The sequence below is a fragment of the Apaloderma vittatum genome, unplaced genomic scaffold (genome assembly GCF_000703405.1).
Source record: "Apaloderma vittatum isolate BGI_N311 unplaced genomic scaffold, ASM70340v1 scaffold21558, whole genome shotgun sequence".
Taxonomy (NCBI): domain Eukaryota; kingdom Metazoa; phylum Chordata; class Aves; order Trogoniformes; family Trogonidae; genus Apaloderma; species Apaloderma vittatum.
This window is the reverse complement of record NW_009731553.1, coordinates 76,933-100,806: the sequence shown is the minus strand read 5'-3', so window position 1 is coordinate 100,806 and position 23,874 is coordinate 76,933. Positions and strand designations below refer to the sequence as shown.

Genomic DNA, 23,874 nt, shown 5'->3' with positions numbered 1-23,874 from the left:
AGGCAGCTTTGTTGAGTGGTCTCTCCGCTCGCAGGAGGGCAACGGCCTGGCTGCCAGCCGAAGGGCGGACAAGAGGGTCTCGGTGTTGGCTGGACACCCTCCGGTGTCAATAGCGAGCGGGGCACTGAGGAAGGCGGTAGGGCATGGCTGAGCAGGCTCTTCAGTGCCTCGCCGGAGGGTCTGGGCAGAGGCAGGTTCTGCTGCACGAAGGTAGCAGTGATAACTCCAGAAATAACGCTGGGGTTCAATAAAAAGTTATTATGGCCGTTTGGTTTTCTTTAACGTACAGTGGAAGCTGATACACTGAGACTTTTTCCTAAATTTAACTTTCTTACCTGAAGAAACTTAAAAGAGTAAGTCCAGTGACTTCCGAATAGGTGTTCATGAACGATCTTGGTGTCACTGTCGGGGTTTCTTTTATTTATATGCACATGCAGCTTCTGAAGTACGCATCCATTTATCTTGTGAATATGCACACAGACCTAGATATACATATATATACACATATATGTATGTACACGTGTGTTTGTTGAAAGTGAATGCTGATTCATCTATTCTAAAGTCACAAGATGTGCTAGAGTTGGCATGCTGGCTTGTACTGGTCCTCCTTCAGAAGTAAGTAGAGCTATGTATTTCTACTTAAAAGGTGCTACAGAAAGCTCGAGTGAATCTGTTGTTGCGTTTTTATTTTTCATAATAAGTGATGGAAGCACCATCCGTATCTTCTATTCTTCTTGCTCAAGAAAGCATCAGGAGACACTTCAGGTCTTGTATCCTTGATGCACTTACCTACATTGACATCCATTCTTTAGAGAGAAGTATAAAAAGTTGAGTACTGGAAAGGACTTTTAAGAATTAATTTTATCCCAACTGCCTGAGTAGAGGTAGGTGCAGTGAGAGAATGGAGGCTGGTTTCCCATCAAGTGGACATCTAAAGAAGCATAAGTAAAAGGGGGGCTTTCAAACTATAGCCAATTTTCAATTTCCTAGCTTCTCACAAAGCTACGGAATGTTTAGAGGGGGTAAGGTTTTCCCCTGTATGTAGGAGATAAATGGTACTAAGAGTTCTGCCCTCCTAAATTTAATGAAATTACTTGGAAGTAAAGCAGGAAGAGGATGCTTGAGTTACATGTGTTAGCAGTGCACAAATTTGGTGTGATTGAGAACAGGGTACGTTTTAGTCTCACCTTGTATCGATGCCCTAAAAAAGCACAGAGCTTTAATTATGGTAATTGTTTTTAACAAAGTTTTGTTACCTATGACCATAAGATCTAGAATGCTTTATGTGACATAGCAACAGCAGGCAGGTGATTTTTCCTTTGGTCAAGAGTAAGAAATTAAAAAGCAAAAGATTTATGGATACTCTGTGAAGCTTCATTAAAATTGCGCTCAGAACGCTCCTTTTTTAAGGTCATACTTGAAAGTCTGAGAAATAGCAAAAGCAGGAAAAAACAGTGAGAAGGAGAACTCAGATGAAAGATAAAGGAAGGGCATAGGCTGCCTCTAGTCTGAAGTTTTCTAGAAGAGTTGCTTCAGAAGACTTCCAAATGCAGATAAAGCCTTAGAATAGATGGCATGTGGGTCTTTCCTCCCTCAAAATAGTCAGTGTGCTGAGGTAAGGATGAGATGTTAGATGCTTCCATCTGCGCTCATAGCAGCTAAGAGAGTTACCGGGGATTTTGGAGTGTGTGAAAAGGGAGAGTGGAAGCAATCTTTTCAGTTGTTCAGTCTCAAGCAATATGTATATTCCTAACCTAGAGAAGTCTGCTTCAGCTAATTGACCTGTTAGCAGCTTAGACGCTGTTAGAGCTGGCTGTTTTAAGTGCAGCTGATGCAGTGCCTTCACAGTGGCTATGCCGATGCTGTTTAAATGCTCTCCTGTATCCCAGTGAGGGCTGTTCTCATTAGTATTGGCTGGAATGCTTTTCTTGGGTATGTGTCTATTTTTTTTTTTTTGATGTATCTTCCAGAAGCAAGTCTGTAAGGCTGATGATTAAACATTTCAGTAAACATTTCAAACTGCTTAAACAGGGTTTATATTACAGTTCCAGAGAGTTTTCCTGTTAGGATTTTGGACAGAACTTCAGTGTAGACAGGCCTCAGCAGGCCTCTTGAAAGTATGTTTGAAACTTTTTGGTATCTTAACGTGTTCAAATCTTGTATTGAAGATTACACATTTAATAGTAATTTTGTTCCTAACTGTGTTTTCAAGTAAAAAAGTTGAGGTCAACAAGCTGGGTTGGGGAGGCCGGTCTGTAGGCTTTTGTTGCACCTACGTGGAACTCGACAGCGTCACTTTAGAGAGGGGGAGAAAGAGAGAAGCACCAGTATTTTGGGGCAGGAATGTTAGAAGGGACCAGGTATAAGGACAAGAATTAAAGAAAACTGAGCAAAGTGAAAGGAAGAGGTGGATACTCAGGAGAAGATGCAATGTGATGAGTAGAAAAGACCAATCTGTAGAATGACACAAGGGAAGCGAACACCTTAACGTATAAGAAATGTGTAAGTGGTTTGAAATAAGTTAAAAGTAATTGCTGGATGGACTCGAAAGATTTCACTGGACAAAAAATGTCTGCAACGCTTTATATGCTGGGTGGTGGTATTTTTCTGGTAACAGTTTGAGAAACACATGACTGTCGGTGCATGGAAATAAAATTCACCATTCAGTGATATGCAACTGACTTCTTCCCTGCCAAACATCTCCTTCTGCAATTTAACTTCTTAAAAATCATCTTTACTTAGCTTGTGTAACAGGCTTTCATTCTCCCATCCTCAAGTTTGGTGGATATGTTTTCCTGTTTATTTATCTGACTGTCATTTTTCATGGCTGCTATCTCTTACAAACATGAGTATCTTTATCAGAACCTTCCACTTTTTTTCCCCCTACTTTAAACTGCACTTTCTAGATAACTTGTCGGAAGTACTCTAATCTGAGGCTAACTTTTCTGTGATCATAAATTTGTAGGGGTGCAAGGAATTACTGGAAATTCATCTGTCATTTGGTTACCATGTAAATCTGAAGAAATATGAGCCTAAACCAGGGCAGTGGGATGACTTCAGCAGAGGGAGTTGGAATATTATTTATGAAGTAAGCAGTTGTGTATCAAGTATGTTTTTTAAGGAAGAGCAGTCTTGATCTGATTCTCTCTGTATCAAGCGGAATTCTGTGTGAGGATGGATCTGGGGTCCAATTATTACACAATGATTTCATTAATGTCTGAGAAATTATAAAATTTAAAGGTGATACAAGGAAAGGCAGCAATAATTTGAAGTTGATTAAGAGACATTACCTAGGAAAAAAAAAAGTCATGTGGTTTGATAGGGACAAGTGCAAACTACAGCACTGAATAAAATTGGTCAATTCTACAAGTACTCTATGGAAAATAGACCATAGTCATGTAGAAGAATGTCCAAATGTGATAAATTAACAAGCATAATAAAGCATGTGAAGTCCTGCTGCTTTATCTAATGCTATTGGGGCCTCAAATGAAGTGCTCTGCTCAGTTTTGGGCATTGTACTTTGAGAAGGCTGTGGCCAAACTAGAGAAAGTTCAGAGGAGGATATGAAGAATGATCAGAGGTTTAGAAAAATGAGAGATTGAAAGGTGTCCATTTAGCATACAGAAAGAAAAGCTGGGTAGAGATACAAGTCTTAAGCTGCATTTTTAGTTATTACAAAGTTGTAAACGCTTCTTTGTCCACTGGAAGTAGGACAAAGAAATTATCTTTAATTTTAGCAATATGGATTTTAGGATGGTGTTGATCTTGAGATTCCCCATCGTCCTATAGTTCATTCACTTATGTGGCACTTAGAAAGGTTAAGGTGATAAGCTGGTGTGATGGAAACATCTGAACAGGAGGAAGGAATAGGGAGGGAGAGGTTTGTATCTGACTCGAACCTACTCGCCCTCTGGCTGCATCACCACTGATTTCAATGCGAGGGAAAATAGCAGGAGCACATGGCAAGGGGGAGTGGGATTATATGTAACGTCCAACTGCACCCTTGACTAGATATTAGGATAATCTGCCTAATGGCAAGGATAATGAAGCACCAAAATAGGCTGCCTAAGGAGAGTGTGAAATAGACCTCAGTGGTGGTTTGGGGTTTTTTTTTAAGAACAAACGAGACCCACATGTACCAGGAATAATTCTGACATGGTCTGGCCTTTTGCCCATGGCAGGGGTCAGTTAAGCAGTCAGCTTCTTGAAATGCTGTCGGATCCTACTTTCTGTGATTCGTGCAACTTCTTGAGTAGACACAAGCAAAAAGTTTCGTCCTCTGTTTTATAATTTAGACATGTTGCCCACTTGCCGTGTAGGTTCTTCAGTTACTGGAGCTGATACACGGGAGATGCAGAGGAGTGGTGGTCTTGGGCTCAGTTGCTGATCAGCAAGGTTAATGTGCTTTAAAACTGCAATTTTTAAGTCCTGACTGGTATAACTTTGAAGGGCTTCTGTTGGCATACAAGAGCTCAAGTGTGTTTCATGAGCTATGCAGGTACTGTTTAGACTAGATTTGCTTTTGGAGAGTATGTGTCCTGGCCCACTTCAAACCATTTTAGGACTAAGAGCACTCTTGGACTACAGGTAGACCACTCTTCCAGTGAGGTAGACTCTTCTTCCAGATTTAATGGCGTATAAATGTAGTGGTTATGTATTTAGAAGTAACCAGATCAGGAAACCTTTTGAGAAGGACTAGTCCAAAAGCAAGGCAAACCTAAAATGCTTTGGTTTAGGAACTGTGGAGGCAGTTTTTTTGATTTCCCCTCTCCCCCCCCCTTTCCCACCAAATCTTGGGGTAGACAGCATTCACAAATCGTTCTGAAATGGGCAAACTATAAAGGAAGTCGAGGCACTTTTAATTCTTCTGGGAGGTCCCTGTTGGGTCTGCGGGAGCTAGAAGATTGTCACGGGTCAACACAGAGTGTTTGTCTTCTTAAGAATCTATTTCAGGATAACTATCCAAAGATTTGAAATGCAAGCTTTCTTTTAAGGTATGCTCTGTTACGTATCTTCTGGGTAGAATTCCTTAATCTTTCCTCTGCCTTTCACTGACGTTAGTAAGAAGGCCCAGAGCATTAATGACGTATTCCAGTGACTTGCGGCATGGAAAAACTTGTGTTTATGTATTTTTCATGTGTGTGTGCTTGTTTAAAAAAAACGAACACAAAACAAAAATAAAGGAATATTACTCTTCTACATCAAGAGTAATACAGGAAGGTGATAAAATTTCCAGTCTCTCTGACCACAAATACTTCTTTGGTCTGACTTCTCTTTCTGTCTCATTTTGTTTTTGAATGTAGGAGCAGGTTTGACCCATAATGAATACTGAAGTACTTGACTAATTAAATATTTTAAAATCTGATTCCTTTCTGGAAAGTATCTGAAGAACGGCATTGTACAATTCTTAGCTGGGTCACACAAACTTTTGCTTTCCATGTTGTCAGTCATGCAGCCCTAAACAGAATCAGCAAAGTAAGATGGAAGTGAAGCTATATTCTCTTGGCAGATGTCAACTCATTACTTCTCACATCATGAACGGAAAAATTGCTAATTCAAGACTTTATATGTGGATTCAATTTCTAGAAAATCTACATGTGGAGCCTTGGTGGCTAAGGTATGAAGACATATATCCAGGTTTCCCAGATAAGCAGTAAACGTGTTGCTGTTGATGTATGCTCTGTATTGTGTCAAGAACACACCCTTGCCATACATAGTTACTGTCTTTTGAGGAGCATTACGGAGTTGTCACAAGTTTGAGCAGTGGGTCCAGCACTTTTTGAAAAGTGTTGACTGATTTCTGCTTCCCATGTTGTTGAATTGGTGTATGTGCACAGTAAATCCATTGTGACTTGAAAGCATCTTAGTTAAGCTGTCAGCGGTAAAGAATGGGTGCTATAGGCCTGGAGTTCCCTGTAATTCTCAGACTTGTAATTTATGCTGTATAATATGCATGCACTTGGTGTCTGATGCATCAAGATTTCTTTCTACAGAGCATAAAACCTCTATATATTCACATTTTCTTTGTCTCCCTTTATACCTGTCCATATATGTGTGCCTCCCTCCTTTCTTCCCTCTTACTCCAAGAGTCAAGTTTTGGTACTGGAGATTGCATTTGCTGGTTTGCACCTTTCCTGGTTTCAGTCACCTAAGAGTTGCTTTTTCTTGTGTATATTTGCCTGTGACTTAACAGTTTTTGTTCTCTTATACAAAGATGTAGAGAGTGGTAAAGTCTCTTTCTGCCACAGATCCTCCCCTCTGACTGGACACTGGTGAGGCTTTTTCTTTCTGGTGGAATTGGCTGTAAGTCAGAAGTATTTCAGGAATAGCTGAATTGGAGTTAGAAGGGAACACACTTTGAATCCAGTTAACATTGTTGTTTAAATCAACTTTTCTGTCTCAGTGAGGTATGAGAGGGATAAAACTGAGGCATGAAATAGGGGTGTAGGAGTTCTCAAAGACAAGTATGTGCAAGGCAATACATAGATGGAGAAGGCACAAAATTGCAAGAGTGTGGGGAGCATTTAAAAGCTCCTGAACTGAGGCATATGTGCCACCACAAAGGCAAATGTTGCTTATAGACCACTGTAGCATTGGATACTCCACAGTGACACCCTTTGTACCAAAGTCTCATGGAGATCTGGGTGTCTGGGAAGAGAGACGTTTGGATTCAGAAGGAGGAGGGTTTTTTTTTCCTAAGCTGCAGGCAGAGGAAACAGGTGCTAAGGTAGAAGAACTTACACCTTTGAAGAAAAGAATGTAGTGGCAACTTTCAACACCATCCAAGACTTTTCTGCACAGGTTGCAATATATCCTGCTCCTACCATACTGCATGTGTGTGGTAACCACAGTAATGTTTGTCTTTGTTATTTTTGTTTGTATCTGGACTGGATGGGTAGGAGAAATGAGTTTGCTGTTGAAGTGAGACACTTAGATCGCTGTGCTATCGGGGAGGAGGATGTGTAGACTTACTGCAGTGGTTTTGTAAATTGATTTGCTATGGTAACAATTAACAACAGTGCATTATTGTGTTTTGCCCTGAAATATCTGTTACAGAAGTCTTGGAGACAATAAATGTAGCCTGATAGAAGCAATGCTGGCGTTTAGCAGCCATAAATATTGTTTAAATCTTTTGCCAGGTGGTGATAACATTAAGAACTTGTTGGCAGCTTTGGGATAGAACCACTTTAAGTGTGCCAATCAGTTCTTGATTTTAGCATGGCTATGTGGTCATACATTTCAGCACGTACATATTTCTGTGTCTCCTTATTACTAGCTCATCTACAGTCACTAGGGTGCAAATATAACTGTCTCCTATTTCTAGATAGAAAAGAATCTAAGCTCCTACCAGTTTAGTTGACCACAAATTACTGTTAGTTTTTGTGGACCCGTCACGTTTTAATTCTTACTCCCAGTAGTTATCAAATGCATCACAAATCTTTTTATCATATATTCTTGTTTGGTCTATAAAGTACAAAATCAGGATGAGGAATACACCATTAATTTTGTAGAGCATGGGTAAGCATAACGTGCAGCTGTACTGTCTGTCAAAGTGATTGTCATAAAATCTGTTAGGAGACTTAAAGGCTGAGAGATTGTTAACTTAAAGGATGTTTGACATAACTCAGTTCCATGGGAAAACTTCTTAATAGCATCATATGATGTGAAAAGTTTTAAGAAATCTGATTAACAGTAGTCATGAATTCTATTTATGCATTTACCTCTTTTTTTAAAGTAAAATGCAGACCAATTAATTTCAGTTTCTTTTTATCTCTGGTTTATGCTCAGAAGCAGCTCTGAAAGTACTGAGTGTGTGCTTTTGATTGCACAAAGAAGCAGTAAAATTTCTTAACTGAAATCAGCGTGTTTTAGTGACACTTTTGACTTACGATGCCATTCTCTTTCCTCTGTTATTAAAGACAGATACCGCAAATATTTTTGAGTCTGACTTGAAATAGCTTTAGTCAGCTGTTCAAAGGCATCCAAAAATGATGTTGAGAGTTCTGTCCAATACAATAGTATCTTGAATTTTTTTTTCTCCTGATGAACAATAGTTTAATGCAATTGAAGCATGGAAAGCCTAATATTTATTTCATATCTATTTACCAGACAGAGAAGGAAGCACTTAAATATAGTTGTGTGTAGAACTCTGAACTGCGAACTGCACCTAGTCAAGCAATTAGAAGTAGTATAGCAAGTTGTAAATCACGAGAAAGTTGAACTTCTATTCCTCAGTTATTCTCTTTGTCAGGAGTTCACCTTGGAAATGTCAGTCTTAATCTTTCCAGATCTAGAAACATGACATAACTGCATGCTGAAGACTTCTGAAAGCTTTGGTAAAATCTTTTTATGGCCGCATGTCAATCCTGGTGCAAACTAGGCTTTGCAAAGACTGCTAAAGGAGATAGTTTTTGGTGAAAGGGGGGGAAAAAGTTCTTGGTTTATGAATAACGTAAGCGATCCTGGCAACAAGAGGTTGGTATAGGATTTTGCCAATGTGCATGTGTTAATTTGACATGTAATTCATCTGCAGCTTGCCACAGAATTTTACGTACAAGTAAAATTCCAAGTCTCCAGGTTGCTATAGGTTGTCACTAAGTGTTGGCAGAATGGCAGCTGTTTAATCCAAACTCTTCCTACTGAGTCTTCTGTTTTCATTAATATTAATCGAATACCTGACTGCATGGCACCTTGATGTAAATGTATGTCTATATATCCAAATCCTTGTGAGGTATAATTTTTTTAATGCTAATTAGGGTTTCAACAAAGCATTCTATGAATAACTGCAGAGTTATTTAACTTGTCTGTCATCAATTTATGCATGGCTTGGGCAGTAATGCACATTTTCTTCTTCTAGGAGGGGATGACCGCCGGGTCTTACTTTGGCATATGGAAGAGGCCATCCACTCAAGAGTCAAACCAGTGCAGCTGAAAGGGGAGCATCACTCCAATATCTTCTGCCTAGCTTTCAACAGTGGCAATACAAAAGTGTTCTCTGGAGGTAAGAGCACCCTGATTTCACAGGAGTTTGCATTTTGAATGCCTTAGAGTGAACAAGATCCTGCCCCACATGAGAGGGGTTTTCCATAGTCCCCTAAGGATCTGGAAAGTGTCCTTCAGCGGCAACTGAAGGTTCTTTGGGAACAGGGAACTCCTTAAGCTAGCACATTTTAAAATTTGTCGTGCTGCTTTTCCCAAACCCCGGTGTAAGCACATTGTGCCTCAAGCTTTCATGAGAATCCTGGGTCCAGTCTACCTCTACTTGTGCTACAGGCTGTGGAACATGGTCTTTGTTATCCCCTCTTAGCCATACTGCGAGCAGACCCTGCATCCTCTCTGGCGCTCAAGCCCAACGCTTGCAGATCTCTCCTGCTTCTAGTTGACTTTAATGCACCCCTAGATGGCTAATGAAGGGCTATTGCCATCTATTGGTGGATCACTTTTTCTTAGACCTCATTTCAATCCTCGCTAGGTAAGTGTCTGCCTTTTAGAACTCTTGGCGCATTGAGCTTTTCATTGGCCTTGATACTTTTCATCTCTTTTAAAAATAAATCCACTTTTTAACAGAAAGTTTAATTCAGTCTTAAAACCAATATAAGGAAAGTGGACACATACTTCTTCTGGGGTAATAATTCCTAGAATTCTGGTTCATTTCACCACTTGATTTTTGAATTTTTAAGGTGAGGAGGAAAATTGGACTGAGAAGATGAAAGGACAAGACTGTCAGAGTGCAGTCAGTGCCATTTTCTGCTGTATTAAGTTTCCTCTATTTGAATAGAATCGACCAGAATTTGTATCTTTCATCAGTATGTCCATTAACATACAGCAAAACTTATTTTAGGATGGGACTGATAGGTCAGAACCTTTCATTACCTTTTTGAACCAAGATTTGTGAACTGCAGATCAATGCTGTGAATTGATTCTAAGCGCATGCGAATGGTGGAAGCTTCCCATCCTTCGACGCTGTGTTAAAACTAATAGCACCCCTTAGAAAAAAAAGGGATGACAAAGCTTGTGATGCTGTCAAATATTAAGGATGAAATGATGTAAATTTACTTCTCAGATGGAGAAAACCCCAAAAATGTCAAGTATTGCTGCCTATCTCCTGATTCTGAGGACTGCTTTTCTTATTATGAGAAAGGCAGCAGGCCACGCTGTCTTCAAACGAATGTATCTGCATGAGTGATTCCAATGAAATTTTGAGCTGAAGTCTGTTTTACTTTAGTTTGAATCCAGACAAATGGAACTTCTACATGAATATTCAAGGAACAGACTGTGCCAAATCTCAGTGGACCAGCTGTAATGGTATTTTCTCATTTCCAACTCAGCCCTCTGTCTGTTGGGCCCTGCTGTCAGAGGCTGCTGTTGTCACAGGAAGGGCAGCAGAGTGGCTTGACTGTATATTGCTACTGCAGTTAACACCTGCAGTTAAAGATTTACATCATTGATTACGGTGGATTTTTGCTAAGATGCCAGCTTAGATGAGCTGTGACAGCTGATGTGCAGACAAACTGGCTGTTCTCATCTCTTTTTCCTCCTCCAGTTTGCATAAACACACTGTGCCTCTGCCAGAAATTATTTCCATTGGAGGAGTCAGGAACTCTTTCAGCTGCTCCACCAAGATTCACAGAGCTCATCTGCAAGGGCTGTGAGTCTGACTCTTGGATCCTTTGTAAAGAGTCATTTTGCTGCATGGCCTAGATGTACCATCTGTTTTATCTCTGTCAGTAAAATGGGGCTAACTATATTTATTCACTCAACAGTGTTATGGGAGATTCTTAAAAAGAATTGTGAGTCCTAGGATCTGTTGGTTGTAATCCTCCCAATAATGAGATTGGAGTTGTATTCAAATCATAGTTGAATCAGAATACTTAAACTCAAAAAATTAGAGTATGGAAGCTAGTACAGGGCACACAGAACTCCATTCTATAAATAAGGCTGCCAACAACTAATGACTGAGGATCTGACGACCTTTCCCTAAAGCAGTTCTTGATAGCAGAGGAGAAAGGATTTTCCACTTCAGTACAAACTGGATTGCATCCAAGGAATTTCAAAGCTCATTGCTCTGAAGGAGCGCATGTGTAGCGTGCACCACATGGAGCCATTACAGACATGGAAGGCATGAACTGAGTGGATGCTGTTTTGCTTGTAACCTCTGGAGGAAAAAATGTCTCAAGATACCAAAGAAATTCCCATCCCAGAAGAATGCTGCCGCCCTTCTCTGTCCACATGCACTGAAAGCAGAGCACCATTTGAAGTGAAAAAAACCCCTCTTAATAAACTGTGGAGACTTTTTTGTGTGTGCTTAGTGTCAGGTATATGAAAAGCTGACATAAACCTACAGGGAACTGAATTTGTTACTGTAGAGGCCTGATGAGACAGATACAGGACTTAGGCCACCTGAGCTGTGCTCATCTGTATGTGCTCAGCAGTGTTTCATCCTCACAGGTATAATTGACAGGAGTGGCAAATACCGACTGTTGTAACTGCAGTTACCAAAACATGGGAGATTCTAAGTGGAAGAGCTGTGTATACAATTACAACCCAGGTATTTTCAAGGAAGAATGAACTCTCCTGTGATAAAGTAAAACCCTGTAAGTGGGAACCCTACTGGGCTGAGCAGCAAGTGACGTTTTCTGCAGGGATGAATCCTTCCCAGAAGCAACTGAGGAGTTTGTGGTCAGATTTTTGTCACCACTTTTTCCTGCCACGCACAGAACAGAGAGAAGCAATTGTTATTCCACACACGACCTCCTTTCGTTCGTTCTTTCCCATTTTGGAGCTTGTGACAGAAGGGAAGGTTGATCCCATGATGACTGGAGGCCAGAAGCCAGACATCTAGAATGATTCTCGTGTTCATCCTGTATGGAGAGTGAGGAGCCGGAGTGTTTGCTGGAGGAAATTTTGTCACTGGAGAAACCAGCCTACATTTTTCACTGGTGAAACACACAGGCACTAGAGTAGTTTTACTTGGTATAAACCCTGCCTGTGATGTATAATGGGCAGTTTTCGTTGCAATTAATGATCAAAGGACACCTACACACAAGTGACTTGTTTATTGTGCCATGGAAAAGACGAGCTGCTGCAGTCACCTAAGCTAGCACTGTTTAACTAGGAGCCAGAAAGAGCAAGTGAATGTAGAGAAATCTCACACCTCCTTAGTCAAAGAGAAACTTTGAGTTGAAATATGTATGGGATAAATGAAAACTGAGTCAACCGAACGCTCTAGAATCACAACATGAGATCTTGCTCCTTCTGAACCTCTGGCTTCAGTGTATATTAGGGAAGTTTTGGAACAACAAAGACACACTGAGCATAAAAGTATGACTTTGTGGGCTTTCTGGTTTTCGTTGTTTTTTTTTTCCTTCTAGATTAAATATAAGTGTATGTCACCTTCTAAAGAGGAGAAGAGGAGGTGCCAAATTAGATAAATTAATATTCAGTGCAGAGACTAAAAAAACATTCTGTTGCTGTAACTTGAAAAACACTGCATGAGCTGGTGGAATTACTCTGTAGCTGTGACCCTCTCAGTCTGCATGCATGTGGTTAGTTTCCATTGTATTCAGTGGATGCGATCAAAGAAAAACGACATGATTGTCTGGTTACTTGGTTTGGTTTTTGTTAATACAAAAGAAATCACGCTGACTGTCACGTTCATGCCTTCTCAGTGGTTGCAAAACCCTGAATGCTGACAGCGTAAACTGGCAGCATTTGAGCCGGGAGCCCAGTATGTTTTGCTTATGGCATCTCTTTTCACCTTCCATTCTCTTTTTTTTATGAAGCATCCTCTGAGCAGGAAGACAGGTGTATTCACACAGGAGTTAAAAGTGTTCTGCCCCTTCATATAACGTTCTTCTCTTCACTGCAAGTGCCCCAAAACTCAAGCTCAAGCTGAAGAAAGAGTGGTCAGTAACACGGTTGAGTAGAATTATTTGTTGAGCGATAGCAGATGGAATGGGTAGGTGTGTTTGATCATGACTGGATATGACACATGAAGCCTTTCACGTAACAGAGCAGGGGGCTGACCACTTGGCAACTGAACTGGTCATCTCTCTGCTTTGCTTTTGTTTTTGAGATAGAAAATAAATAAAAACCTGTTGTGGGTTTGATTTTTGGTTTGGGTTTGTGGCTTTTTTTTCACTATAATGCTTTGTAACCACTGGAATGTGATGTTAAGTGTTTATATTTCTCTTCATAGGCAATGATGAGCAAGTTATACTCCATGATGTTGAAAGGTAAATGCACAGTTTGTTTCCACTGCTTCAAGAGCTCCCTTAATCTCAACCCACTGGATGCACTTTTTGTTTTAAATTAATTGTCTCGGAGAAAAGCACAGTGTTTTTTTTTGTCCTGAAACATGCTTTTTATTTATCCAAATCCATATTTGAATATGAATATGTAAGTATTCCCCATCACCTTTTTTTTTTTTTCCCAGTATTTGGATTCTGCATCATTTTGACCTTGGGAAAGAGGGTAGTTATTAAATATATATGCTCTTCTGCTGGCAGAATAGTAGGTTCTGAGTAGTTTCAGAGCCAGATCATTCTGGCACATAGATGAATATTGGGTGTTTTGTTTTGTTTTTCAAAGCACTTACCCGACTTGTATTTAAGATAACTAGGCAGACCAAGCACTGGCTACCTTTTAAAACTTTGGGTGCAGCTGTCTGGTTCACCACACCAATGCGAAGCATATTTAATTTGATTCTTAACTTCCTACCAAAACTGTGAAGCAGTTGGGAGTTAGGCTTTGTTGTGCTACATCAAGATTAGGCTGTTAGTCAAAATACAATTAATGTATTAGATTAGAGTTCTCTAGATATCCTGTCTTTTGAGCTTACTGCTTTTGAATTAGAAAAACTAAAGTTAAAATTTTGTTCTGTACTAATAACTTCTACAGACTTAAGCAATGACTGTTTAAATAACATGAAGTTGGAAACAAGTATAAAGAAAAAGCAAGAAGAGTTTTATATTTAAGAACAGAGAAATACAAAACCGTAAATCTTTTTGAGTTGCCTGAATCCTGGTTAACATAGTTTGGACATACTTCTTGCTAGGTTTGTCCAAGAGTTTTTGCATTGAACTGATCAGTGTATATCTGCCTTCTGTATATGTGAGAGCTGGGCAAAAGTAACTTTGTCTTCCTCTTCTAATGTTTTCTCAGGAGTATTGTGTTGTTTGGTGTTTGTGTTTTTTGTTTGTTTTTTTTAAATTTTGATTTAATGTTTTGAGGTATGGGGTTTTTGGGGGGAGTGGATGGTTTAGGTTTGGGGAGGCATTTGGTTTCTGGAAGGATGTTTTTGTTTTGTATTTGGGGGTTTTTATTTTTTTTTAATTGTGGAAATTTAAATTTTAGACACTAATATTTATCATGTTCTGACTTTTCATGCTTCTGGGAGGATCTTTGTCCTTGACAATTTTCTGTATAATTCATTTTTTCCTGTTACATCTTGGCTTCTCCATGCCACTACTTCCTCATTTTTAAATTATCTGAAAAGTTGGGAAAAGAATGAAGTACAGGCTTTTTCTCTTTTTATAGCTGTGGAATGGCTGAAATCTAGGTATATTTGGGGGACTTTATTTTGTTCTTTTTTGCTGCTTTTCCTACATGGGGAAAAAAAAAAGGACTAGTCTATCCCAGAGAACCAAGAAAACCAAGAAAACTCTCCAGTTGGAGAGTTGCTCTTTTATCTGTCTCAGCTGAACTTCTGGATGATGCAGAAGCCTGTAGTAAAGAATTGACTTCTGTCTTGTTTTCCTTTTTGCATTAAGTAGTGAAAATTTAGTTCACAGATCCCACCCAAGACCTCTTTCCTTTTCCCACTGCCTCCTTCTAAGCTTAATCTGATACTAATAATATGATTTTCATAACATCTTGTAATATCTGAAGTTTTTAATGTGTGGGATTTGGCTTGATTTTGGGGTGTGATTTTTTGTTTGTTTTTGTTTTTTTCTCCTTATAGCCTGACATCTTGGTCACGCCACATGGGCTTTTTGTTTGTTTTTTTAAAAAACGACAAGGGTCTTATGAAGTTACATAAACCTTATCACTAAGTATTACTAGGTAAATAAAGCTGTAAATTGTTTGCTTTTTAAAACAACAGCAAAAAAGGAAGAATGATATCTCTGTGTGTCTCTTTTCCAGCACTGAGACCTTGGATGTGTTTGCCCACGAAGATGCCGTGTACGGCCTTTCAGTGAGCCCAGTAAATGACAACATCTTTGCCAGTTCGTCAGACGATGGCCGGGTTCTTATTTGGGACATCCGAGAGTCTTCCCATGGAGGTGAGATATCTAGATGGAAAATATCATTGATTTAGGAAGAATTTGGGCAAGGCAGGGAAGGGAGAAGTGATGTTTATCTGGGGCAGTTGAGACATGGAGTGTTGGAGAAGGGTAGAAGTGAAGCCTTATTCTTGTGCCCAGTGATAGGTGAACCTTGGTCTTTACAGTTCAGTTTTACTGTCTTAAATGACTTCATAAAGTACCAGCATATAGTGCAGGCTAGTACAGGGCTTGGTATGAATAGGTTTTAACTTGAGTAAACAAGCAGTGAAAGACACACTTCTTCAATAACAATGTCTTGCTAAACTTGAAATCAGTTAGAAATGTGGATTTACTTTTTTTTTTTTTTTTTTTTGTCTATAGCCTGGGAAATTCTCTTTTGATCATTTAAAAAGTTATTTTGATTTGAATATTTTTCCAAAGCTATTTATATGCATCCCTGTGACACTAAGAGTTGTTCCTATGCGTGTTTTCTGGCTATATGGAAACTTAGAGCCCTTAGGTGATAACAGAGAAATTGAATTATGACCTCAGTCTTTGTTTTCTAAACTAGAACTGAATACTGTTGATTTATATAACTAACCTGCAGCTTCTCAAAACACTGCAATCTCTGTTTTTACAGCTGCAGTTTTAAGGTTAAAGAATCTCACTTTAAAACTGTAGTTATGTAGATTTGGAGAGTATATGAATAAAGTAATACTTCAGTAAATGAAGTGAGTTTACCCCATCCTAAAGAACACACAGCTGAGAATTTAAAACTGAGAAATCTCCAGAAGTGTAGAATCTGGTACCCTTCCTTCATAGCTAAAATAAACTTTTATCTAGTTTTTTGTAAGCTGATTAAATGCAATTGCCTCAACTCATAATTTCTACTGGTCTTACAGGAAAGTTGTTTATGTCACTGAAATCCACTTTATGTATTTTGTGGAAATTTGTACACATTTATTGTTGGGTCAAAGTTGCTGTTGAAACTGAATTAGGTTTTTCCATACCTGATGAATTTGAAAACTTTTCAAGACTGCGATTCTGTCCCTTTTGACTAGGAAATGAAAGCTGAAACAAGATGTACTTTATAGGCTCATAGAAGTCTTGCAGAGCCACTAGTATCATGAGGGCTTTATTGTACGAGAATAACCAGGTCTCTCTTGATAAGCCCCACCAGAATACTCAAGAGTAGATTGCTTTTTGATGCCCTCCCTACCCAAGATATGCTGTCTTTTGTATAAATCAAAATATTTTCTTGTGCAATTGTGATACCCCTTACAGAATGACAGAATCACAGAATCACAGAATGTTAGGGTTGGAAGGGACCTCTGAAGATCATCTAGTCCAACCTTCATCCCAGCATACCTAACCACTACACCACAGCCTCAAGTGCTAGATCTACTTTTTTTTTTTAAACACCTCCAGGGTTGGTGACTCCACCACCTCCCTGGGCAGCCTGTTCCAGTGCCTCACCACTCGTTCAGTAAAGAACTTCCTCCGAATATCCAATCTAAACTTACCCTGACACAACTTGAGGCCCTTTTTCCCATATGTTAATTTACCAAAACATTCTGAAAAACAGTGTACCCAGCATACCAATATCACAGTCTTCAATCAAAACACCTATAATGTATCTTCTCGGTCTTTGAGGAACTCATTAGTAACATCCCTCTTGCTCAGAAGTCCGTTCCAGGCACGGTGAACTCTTGTCTTTCCTTCAGCCGGTTTCCTACCCCGCACAACTCCCTTTGCTCATCCCAGCTGCTTGTAGCTAAACTTGATACTGTGCCACATGGGAAATCAGTCCTCATTAGACCTACCACTTTCCCCTGTATACAAGGTCAGTTACTTTATCGAAGAAAGAGATCAAATTAGTCTGATGTGACTAATTTACCTTTAGTAAATCCTGAGTGTCATTTCGTCTCTGTTTTTCTAATATCCAAGTGTGGAGGCCAGAAACTGACTGGCTTCCAAATTAGAAACGGTAAATTTTTCCTTTATTGCCTTCTCCTGAACTCTATGCCAGGAAGATCTGTCTGTGTTAGGAGAACTGTCTCTTGCTGATAGTGGATGTCAACAGTTGGCGGGACTGGATGCTTAAATGCATCTGTATGAAGGTGCTCAGCATTGTAAGCTGATGTCTGGTCTGATCTGAGTTTCTGAGATTGTACAAAGTGAGGTTTGTCCTCCTTTGTTGAATGAAAAGGCTGCACCGGTGAAAACGGAGTGAAGAAGTGCTGGCTGTGGTACATTCAGGGCTTTTTTTGGAGTAGTGTCTTAGGTTCTCTGAGTTTTAAATAAAGGGCTGTTGCACGCTTACATAGGAGTCCTGAGTCAGCATTTATAGATGAGCCCTGCCAACATTTACTACAATATAATGCTTCTCACTGGGGTAATCCCCTTGTCTGGAACGGTGTTTTCGTGGGAATAGGCACTGTGCCTGCAAGTGGGAATCTAGTTAGTTACCCTGAGTGACCAGCTCACTTAAATCTTGTAAATCTTGCAAAACACTCCTAGTTTAAAACAGTGCATTAAAAGAAGCTGGAAAAGGTGTTTCATTCCCCTTCTGTTTCTCCCTGTGTTTCATTGCTGAGTGATGAAGGCAGTAATTTTTATAAACCCACTTTTAGTTTTAGTTAGAGATGGTGTTGAGCTTCTCCCTTGAGAAACATTTTCATACTCCAGTGTATAAGAGCTACGATTTTGAATGAGCGTAGTGAACAATACAAAAGTAATCCCCCTGCTTTTCATTAAAGTGACTTAGTGCCTCATTAGTTTAGCTCCTGTAATCTCTCTTTGACAGGCTGAAAGACAACTTCTGGTGTCTTAGAAGAAAGCTATGGTACCAGGTCGGGCAATTCATAATAAAGCTGTGAAGAAAGGCACCAGTAATTAGTGACAATGATTTGACTAAACAAATGTACACAAATTAAAAGTTTATTTTTAAAAAACTCAACTCCTTTATTTGGCAACCTGATGTTGTTTGTCTCTCCACTCAGCTAATGCAGGCCACTGCTTCTCAGTGGGGGCTTCCATTTTAATAACACAGCCTTTTGTGTCCCAGCAGGGATCTGATTTGGTGATGCAAATGTAGAAGGTCAGTTTTGGTGTTAAACCTTACTTGGAGCTGCCAGCTGACCAGTCTCTAAAGCCTTTGGGCAGGCTGATACAACAAAAGTTTGCTTCTGTTCTTCCCTTTACCTCTGCCTCCCATGAGAATTAATAGCACCAGGAGCTTCAGCTGTGGTCAGAGATCTTTGTTTTGATCACAGCTAGGTGAACGCTGAAGTTCCCACATCAGAAAGCGTGTAAGAGAGCATAAGAGGAGGATACAGATGGGGCAGGACGTTAGTTCTGTCTCGCTTGATGTGCAGTAGTTTCAGAAGGTATTGGGAATTCAGGAGGCTTGTCTGTTTAATGGTGTTATATATGTCTTAATGAGGGATATGAGAAAGAAAATTAAGTACCTTTGGAGGTGCTTGTGGGGTGAAAGGTGCCTGCGCACAGTGGCTCAGATAAGGGCAGTAACGCAATCTCCCAAGCATGTGAGCAACACGGAGGTTGCATCAAAGCAAACAGTGGATGGAAAAGTCTGGCATAATCCCTGGCTCAGAACTGGCATTGATTCTGGTTTCTTAGTCGAGTGAAAGAGTGGCAGCATGCCACAGAGGATACATACACCAGAGAGAATGTGCCTAAAGCCATGAAGCTAGCAGAAAGAGACAGTGAGGGATGGCAGTCAAGGCTGCTTCCCACTCTTCATGGAGACAGCGTTTTGACAGACTGAACAGGCCAAACGCAGACTTGTTACACTAATCGAGAAGAAAGGGAGAGAGTCTGGATGAGCATGTTTTTAAGCCTGTGTGTGAACAGCAAAAGGCAACTGTTAGCCTTTTTTATGCAAGAGGAACACCCTTCTTGTCTACTTCTGTGGCTGCTTATACAGCACTTAAGAGGTGGAAGGCCTCTCTTCCCCAGCGTTGGCAGCTTGCTTTGAGCTGAGATCTGTACAAACTTATTTCACTTTTTGTGGTACTATTCTCCCATATAAGCAGTTGCTGCTACCTTTGCAGTTCGGGTGATCATCAGTGGCTCTAGAAGCCTCCGGGCATGTGTAGCTAGGAACCTTTCAGAAGCTCGTCCACCCCACTTATAGTCCTTACTACGTCACCCTTTGGTCATGAATCATAGAACGGCTTAGGCTGGAAGGGACCTTAGAGATCATTTTAATCCAGCCGCCAGGGATGCCACCTCTCGACTAGATCAGGCAACACATGGGGACCGAACGGGAATTGAACCTGCGACCTTGGTGTTGTTAGCGCTACGCTCTACTGACTGAGCTAACGGGGCCTTAAGAAGATTCAAATACTCGATATCCCAGTGGCTGGTTTTGAAGCCTGATAACCTTCTGTGAGCAAAATGGTATCTTGAAATCCAGTATGTCCCCTTTTCTGTATTTAGACAAAGTTAATGTACACAAGGGTGGATTTTTAAAACCCCAGGTTTTATATTATTGCTTTGGATGTGTCATCTTGAGAAATGGTTTGAAAATGTCTCTGTATCTTGTTATGGTGTTTCCGTATTAGCCGCCAAACTTGCTGCATCCAACAGTTGCATGCATTGTTTGTTCTTATGTCTGAAATCTTAACTTTTTCTACAGAGCCCTTCTGCTTGGCACACTACCCGTCAGCCTTTCACAGTGTGATGTTTAATCCAGTAGAACCCAGATTACTGGCTACTGCCAACTCTAAGGAAGGTGTGGGACTCTGGGATATTCGTAAACCTCAGAGGTATGATCTGGCTGTCCTTGTCCTATGCTGTGCTGTTTCTTCCCATTGAGAGGTGATGGAATGCCACTCTCTCTCAACCTCTCTCTCTCTCTTTTCTTTTTTTTCTTTTTTGAAAGTCAGAACATACGATGGTAAGAAAAAATGCAGAACAAAGTTAACAGCAGTGTTAGTATTGCCGAATTAAAATTATTTTGCCTAATAAACGTTCTTCATACATACAATTTACTTTGGTTTAAAATGGGGCTAGATCTTCATTGTTAAGGTAAGTGATTTTTTGGAAACCTACCTGGCCTGATAAAATTTAACTGCAAGGCAGCTAAGAAGTGCCCCGAGCTGTCTTCTGTTACCACTGTGAAACTTTAGGTCTAGGTCTTAGTAAGTAACTTTCTAACATCAAACGAACTTCAGCATTTACTGGATAGAGGGAGAGGAATATAAGATGTTAGGGTTATTTTGTTCCTAGAATAAAATGTGTTTCTTGGGGGTTATCCTGTAAAATTTCTGTTATTTTCACTTCATGCCTATTTTTCACTTGTGAACTAATGCGGACAAAGTTAACTTCCTCTTGCCAAGGCAGCTGGTCTCATACTGGTTTTGCAGGATTCTTTGGTTTTTGGCTTCTACCTCAATTTTGTGATTTAAGAACTTCCACAGGTTGAGTTGGTCTTGCTTTGGAAGGGAGTTACACTAAAACATTTCTCTTCTCTGACATTTATTCTCAGAGTGTGAATATAGAGGGGATGATGTTGGTAGAGTGGTATGGCTTCTATTGATAGAAATTGTATATGGAGGCAAAATCCAGGTGAGGTCTTTCACTTTGGTAGCAGACTGAAATGGGTTCACCCCGTGTAGCTGGAAGGGCTGAAAGGTTAACAGGTATAGAGAGAGGAGGTTTCCAAAAAAGGTCAACGAAGCCGGTGAAGGGTCTGGAGAACAAGTCTGACAAGGAGCTGCTGAGGGAACTGGGGTTGTTCCATATGGAGAAGAGGAGGCTGAGGGGAAAGCTTATCGCTCTCTGGAACTGCCTGAAAGGAGGTCGTAGCGAGATGGGGATCTCTTCTCCCAAGTAAGATGAGAGGAAATGGCCTCGAGTTGCTTCAGGGGAAGTTTAGATTGGACATTAGGAAAGATCCCTTTACTGAAAGGGTTGTCAAGCACTGGAACAGGCTGCCCAGGGAAGGGGTGGAGTCACCATCCCTGGAGGGATTCAGAAGACGTGTAGATGTGGTGCTCAGGGACATGGTTTAGTGATGGGCTTGGCAGTGTTAGGTTAATGGTTGGACTTGATGACCTTAAAGGTCTTTTCCAGCCTGAACAATTCTGTGATTCTTTTCTAAGTAATGTTAAACTTAAGAGATTTGACCCTGATAAATACAGGATAAACTTAAGAGATTTGACCCTGATAAATACAGGAGCAGATGAATTGAGTAAGGAATTACTCTTAGAAATTTTAACAGCTGCTTTCTATTAGTGGAAATAGTGCCTTTCTCTTATTTTTAGCTATTCTTGTTAAGACTTTGAGCTCCAAAAGTTTCTCAGCTTCTGTAAAGAAGTGTTGATGAGCTATTGCTTGGGGTGGTGCAGTTATCAGGTCATGGAAACATGGGAGATCTCCAGTCTAGATGCTATGCTGCCTCCTTCTTCAGTCTTAACCACAAGGCAAAATGCTTGCTGTGAGCTTTTTGGGGGCTACTGTGTGACTGTGGAGGGTTACCAGTGTGTGCTCACACATTTAAGGACACACATTTATAGCTGCATTGTGGCATTGTTCTTTCTAATGCCCAATAAAAAATAGCTGTAACAGAATTTAATTGGCGATACGTATTGGTAAGTAATTTGTATTTCTCCAGGTTTAGCACCAGTATGAAAGAATTAATAAACTTTGACAAATCTGAATTCTACAGTCTTTCTGAATGATGAGAGGGAAAAGGGTTTCTTATATTGTAACCTCTGGGTTGTTGTGGTGACAGTGAATAAATTAAATTGGTGGGAGCTTGTACGCTTACATCTGATGTACAAGAGCTACCCTTTCCTGGTCCTAATCTGTTCAAAGTAGTTATTTCCAGTTAAAAAGCTAAATGGCGATGGTTAAACATTGTATCTTTCTGCTGAAATTCCGAGGTGGATTGATCACACTGCTTTTTCCTGCATAGGGGAACATTTGCAGCACCCTTTTTGCACAGCTGGACATAGACCAGGTATGCCATGCAAAGCATTTGCACCTATTAGGTGTGTCATGTGTTGTGTAAAACAGGCCCGTGCTTCCTGCTGGCAGCCCGCTCCTCTGGGAGGACTCGGAAGCAGGAAGGAAAAGAGTGAGCAACAGGCTGCTCCTCGCAGAGGAAATGCTGTTGGCTGGGGTTTAGAGCCTCAGACTTGGGCTGAGCAAGCTGGAACTTACAGGAATGCAGGTGATAAGTCTGCCTTGGGCTGCCGTTTTTCTGGGAGAACCCTCAGCATTCCTCCTTTGCTTGATCCGAGATGTGCCCAAAACGTGATGAGAAGGGTCTGCTTGGCTGAGGGGAAGGAAGTGGCCTAAAGCACTTGGCTGCCGCTGCGGTTTGTTTCCAGGAAACTTGCAGGGAAGAGGATTCTTCAGAGTAAACCGTGTCCTGCTAGTGGGCTGCCAAAGCCCAGGTCCCACTTATTAAAATAAATTAGACTGGATTTTTAGTCTTTATTAAAGTAACAGAACATTTGCCAAGAAAATTGCTGATCTCTGCAGATTTAGTTTGCTAATCTAGAATTACAGAACTTGTTTTTTAAGGTATTTGAGGCCAATTCACTTTGTCTGATGAGGAAGACAATGTTATTAATTTGTAGGTAGTTAATATATAATCCTCAGTCTGTGAGGAAGCAGAAGTCAGAATTTAGATTTTCATCCCTGCGTTTTAGTTTGTTATAATCTCTTCTGAGGAAATACACTATGAACTTAATTACTGGGGGGGAAAAAAGTTTTCTGTTAAGCATGAAATAATTCACATAACACAGTAATACTTGCAGTAGACTTTACGTTGAATTGCAGTTGGTTTGTGAAGGACTTGGCATATATTCTCCGTATTATTAATAATAATAAAGGGCACAAAGTGTAGTCGTAGGTAAGATGTGTGCCAAAAGCGTTTTGGCTCATGAAATTTCTAGGCAGAATGGATTAAACAGCCCTGAAGTTCTCTGTAACCTGGGAATAAACAGGAAGCTGCGGAACTTGTGTGCCAGAATACTCACACGACAGAGGGGCTGCTGCATCAGCTGCTTTCCTCCGTGTCAAAAAAGTCTGCTTGTGGTGGGAATCCTTGCTTCTCTGCGGGTTTGTAGCTCTTTTATACTGTCATCAGTATCCAAGGAAGTGTGGTACTGCCTGAGGTGTAGGAAGGATGAGGGAATAGAGACTTTTGGGGGACACGATGTGGGAGTATTGACTTGCTGGGTTTGTTGAATAGCACAGTATAATAACTATAGTGTAAAATTCCCAGGTTGTCTGGTCCATTCCTAGGCTGCCTTTTTATTTCCATTGCTGCACATGAAGTTCACTTGTGAGAACTTTTGTTTTACACTGTAAGCTCTCAAGGGAAATTGATATAATCCTTCATAATACTTCGGCCATCTCAGGATTTTTTAAGTCCTATTGTTCCACCTGTACTCCTAGCAAAAATTACTAGACCAGGTCAAGTTCAGGTGGTTTGTCATGATGTGTGGTAGTGAGGTTTTGGGTTGGGCTTGAGTGGGTGGAAAGAAGCGGAAGAAATGTAGATAATTTTAGATGTTTGCTGTGGATCGCCAAAGAAGTAACTTCCAGTGGGTTAAGCAGAACCCGT

General features: G+C 40.4%; 1 protein-coding gene across 2 annotated transcripts in view; it reads left to right on the top strand.

Annotated features, from left to right (window-relative positions):
• Positions 1-8,850: 8,850 nt before the first annotated feature.
• The window catches only part of DCAF5 (DDB1 and CUL4 associated factor 5), a 62,687-nt gene continuing 47,663 nt past the window's right edge, over positions 8,851-23,874 (top strand). For both annotated transcript variants that reach the window (XM_009875230.1, XM_009875229.1), the window contains exons 1-4: positions 8,851-9,001; positions 13,199-13,235; positions 15,145-15,284; positions 19,930-20,059. In XM_009875230.1, coding sequence (XP_009873532.1) covers positions 8,890-9,001; positions 13,199-13,235; positions 15,145-15,284; positions 19,930-20,059 — 419 coding nt within the window. In that variant the 5' untranslated portion in view covers positions 8,851-8,889. The remainder of the gene's footprint in view (positions 9,002-13,198; positions 13,236-15,144; positions 15,285-19,929; positions 20,060-23,874) is intronic.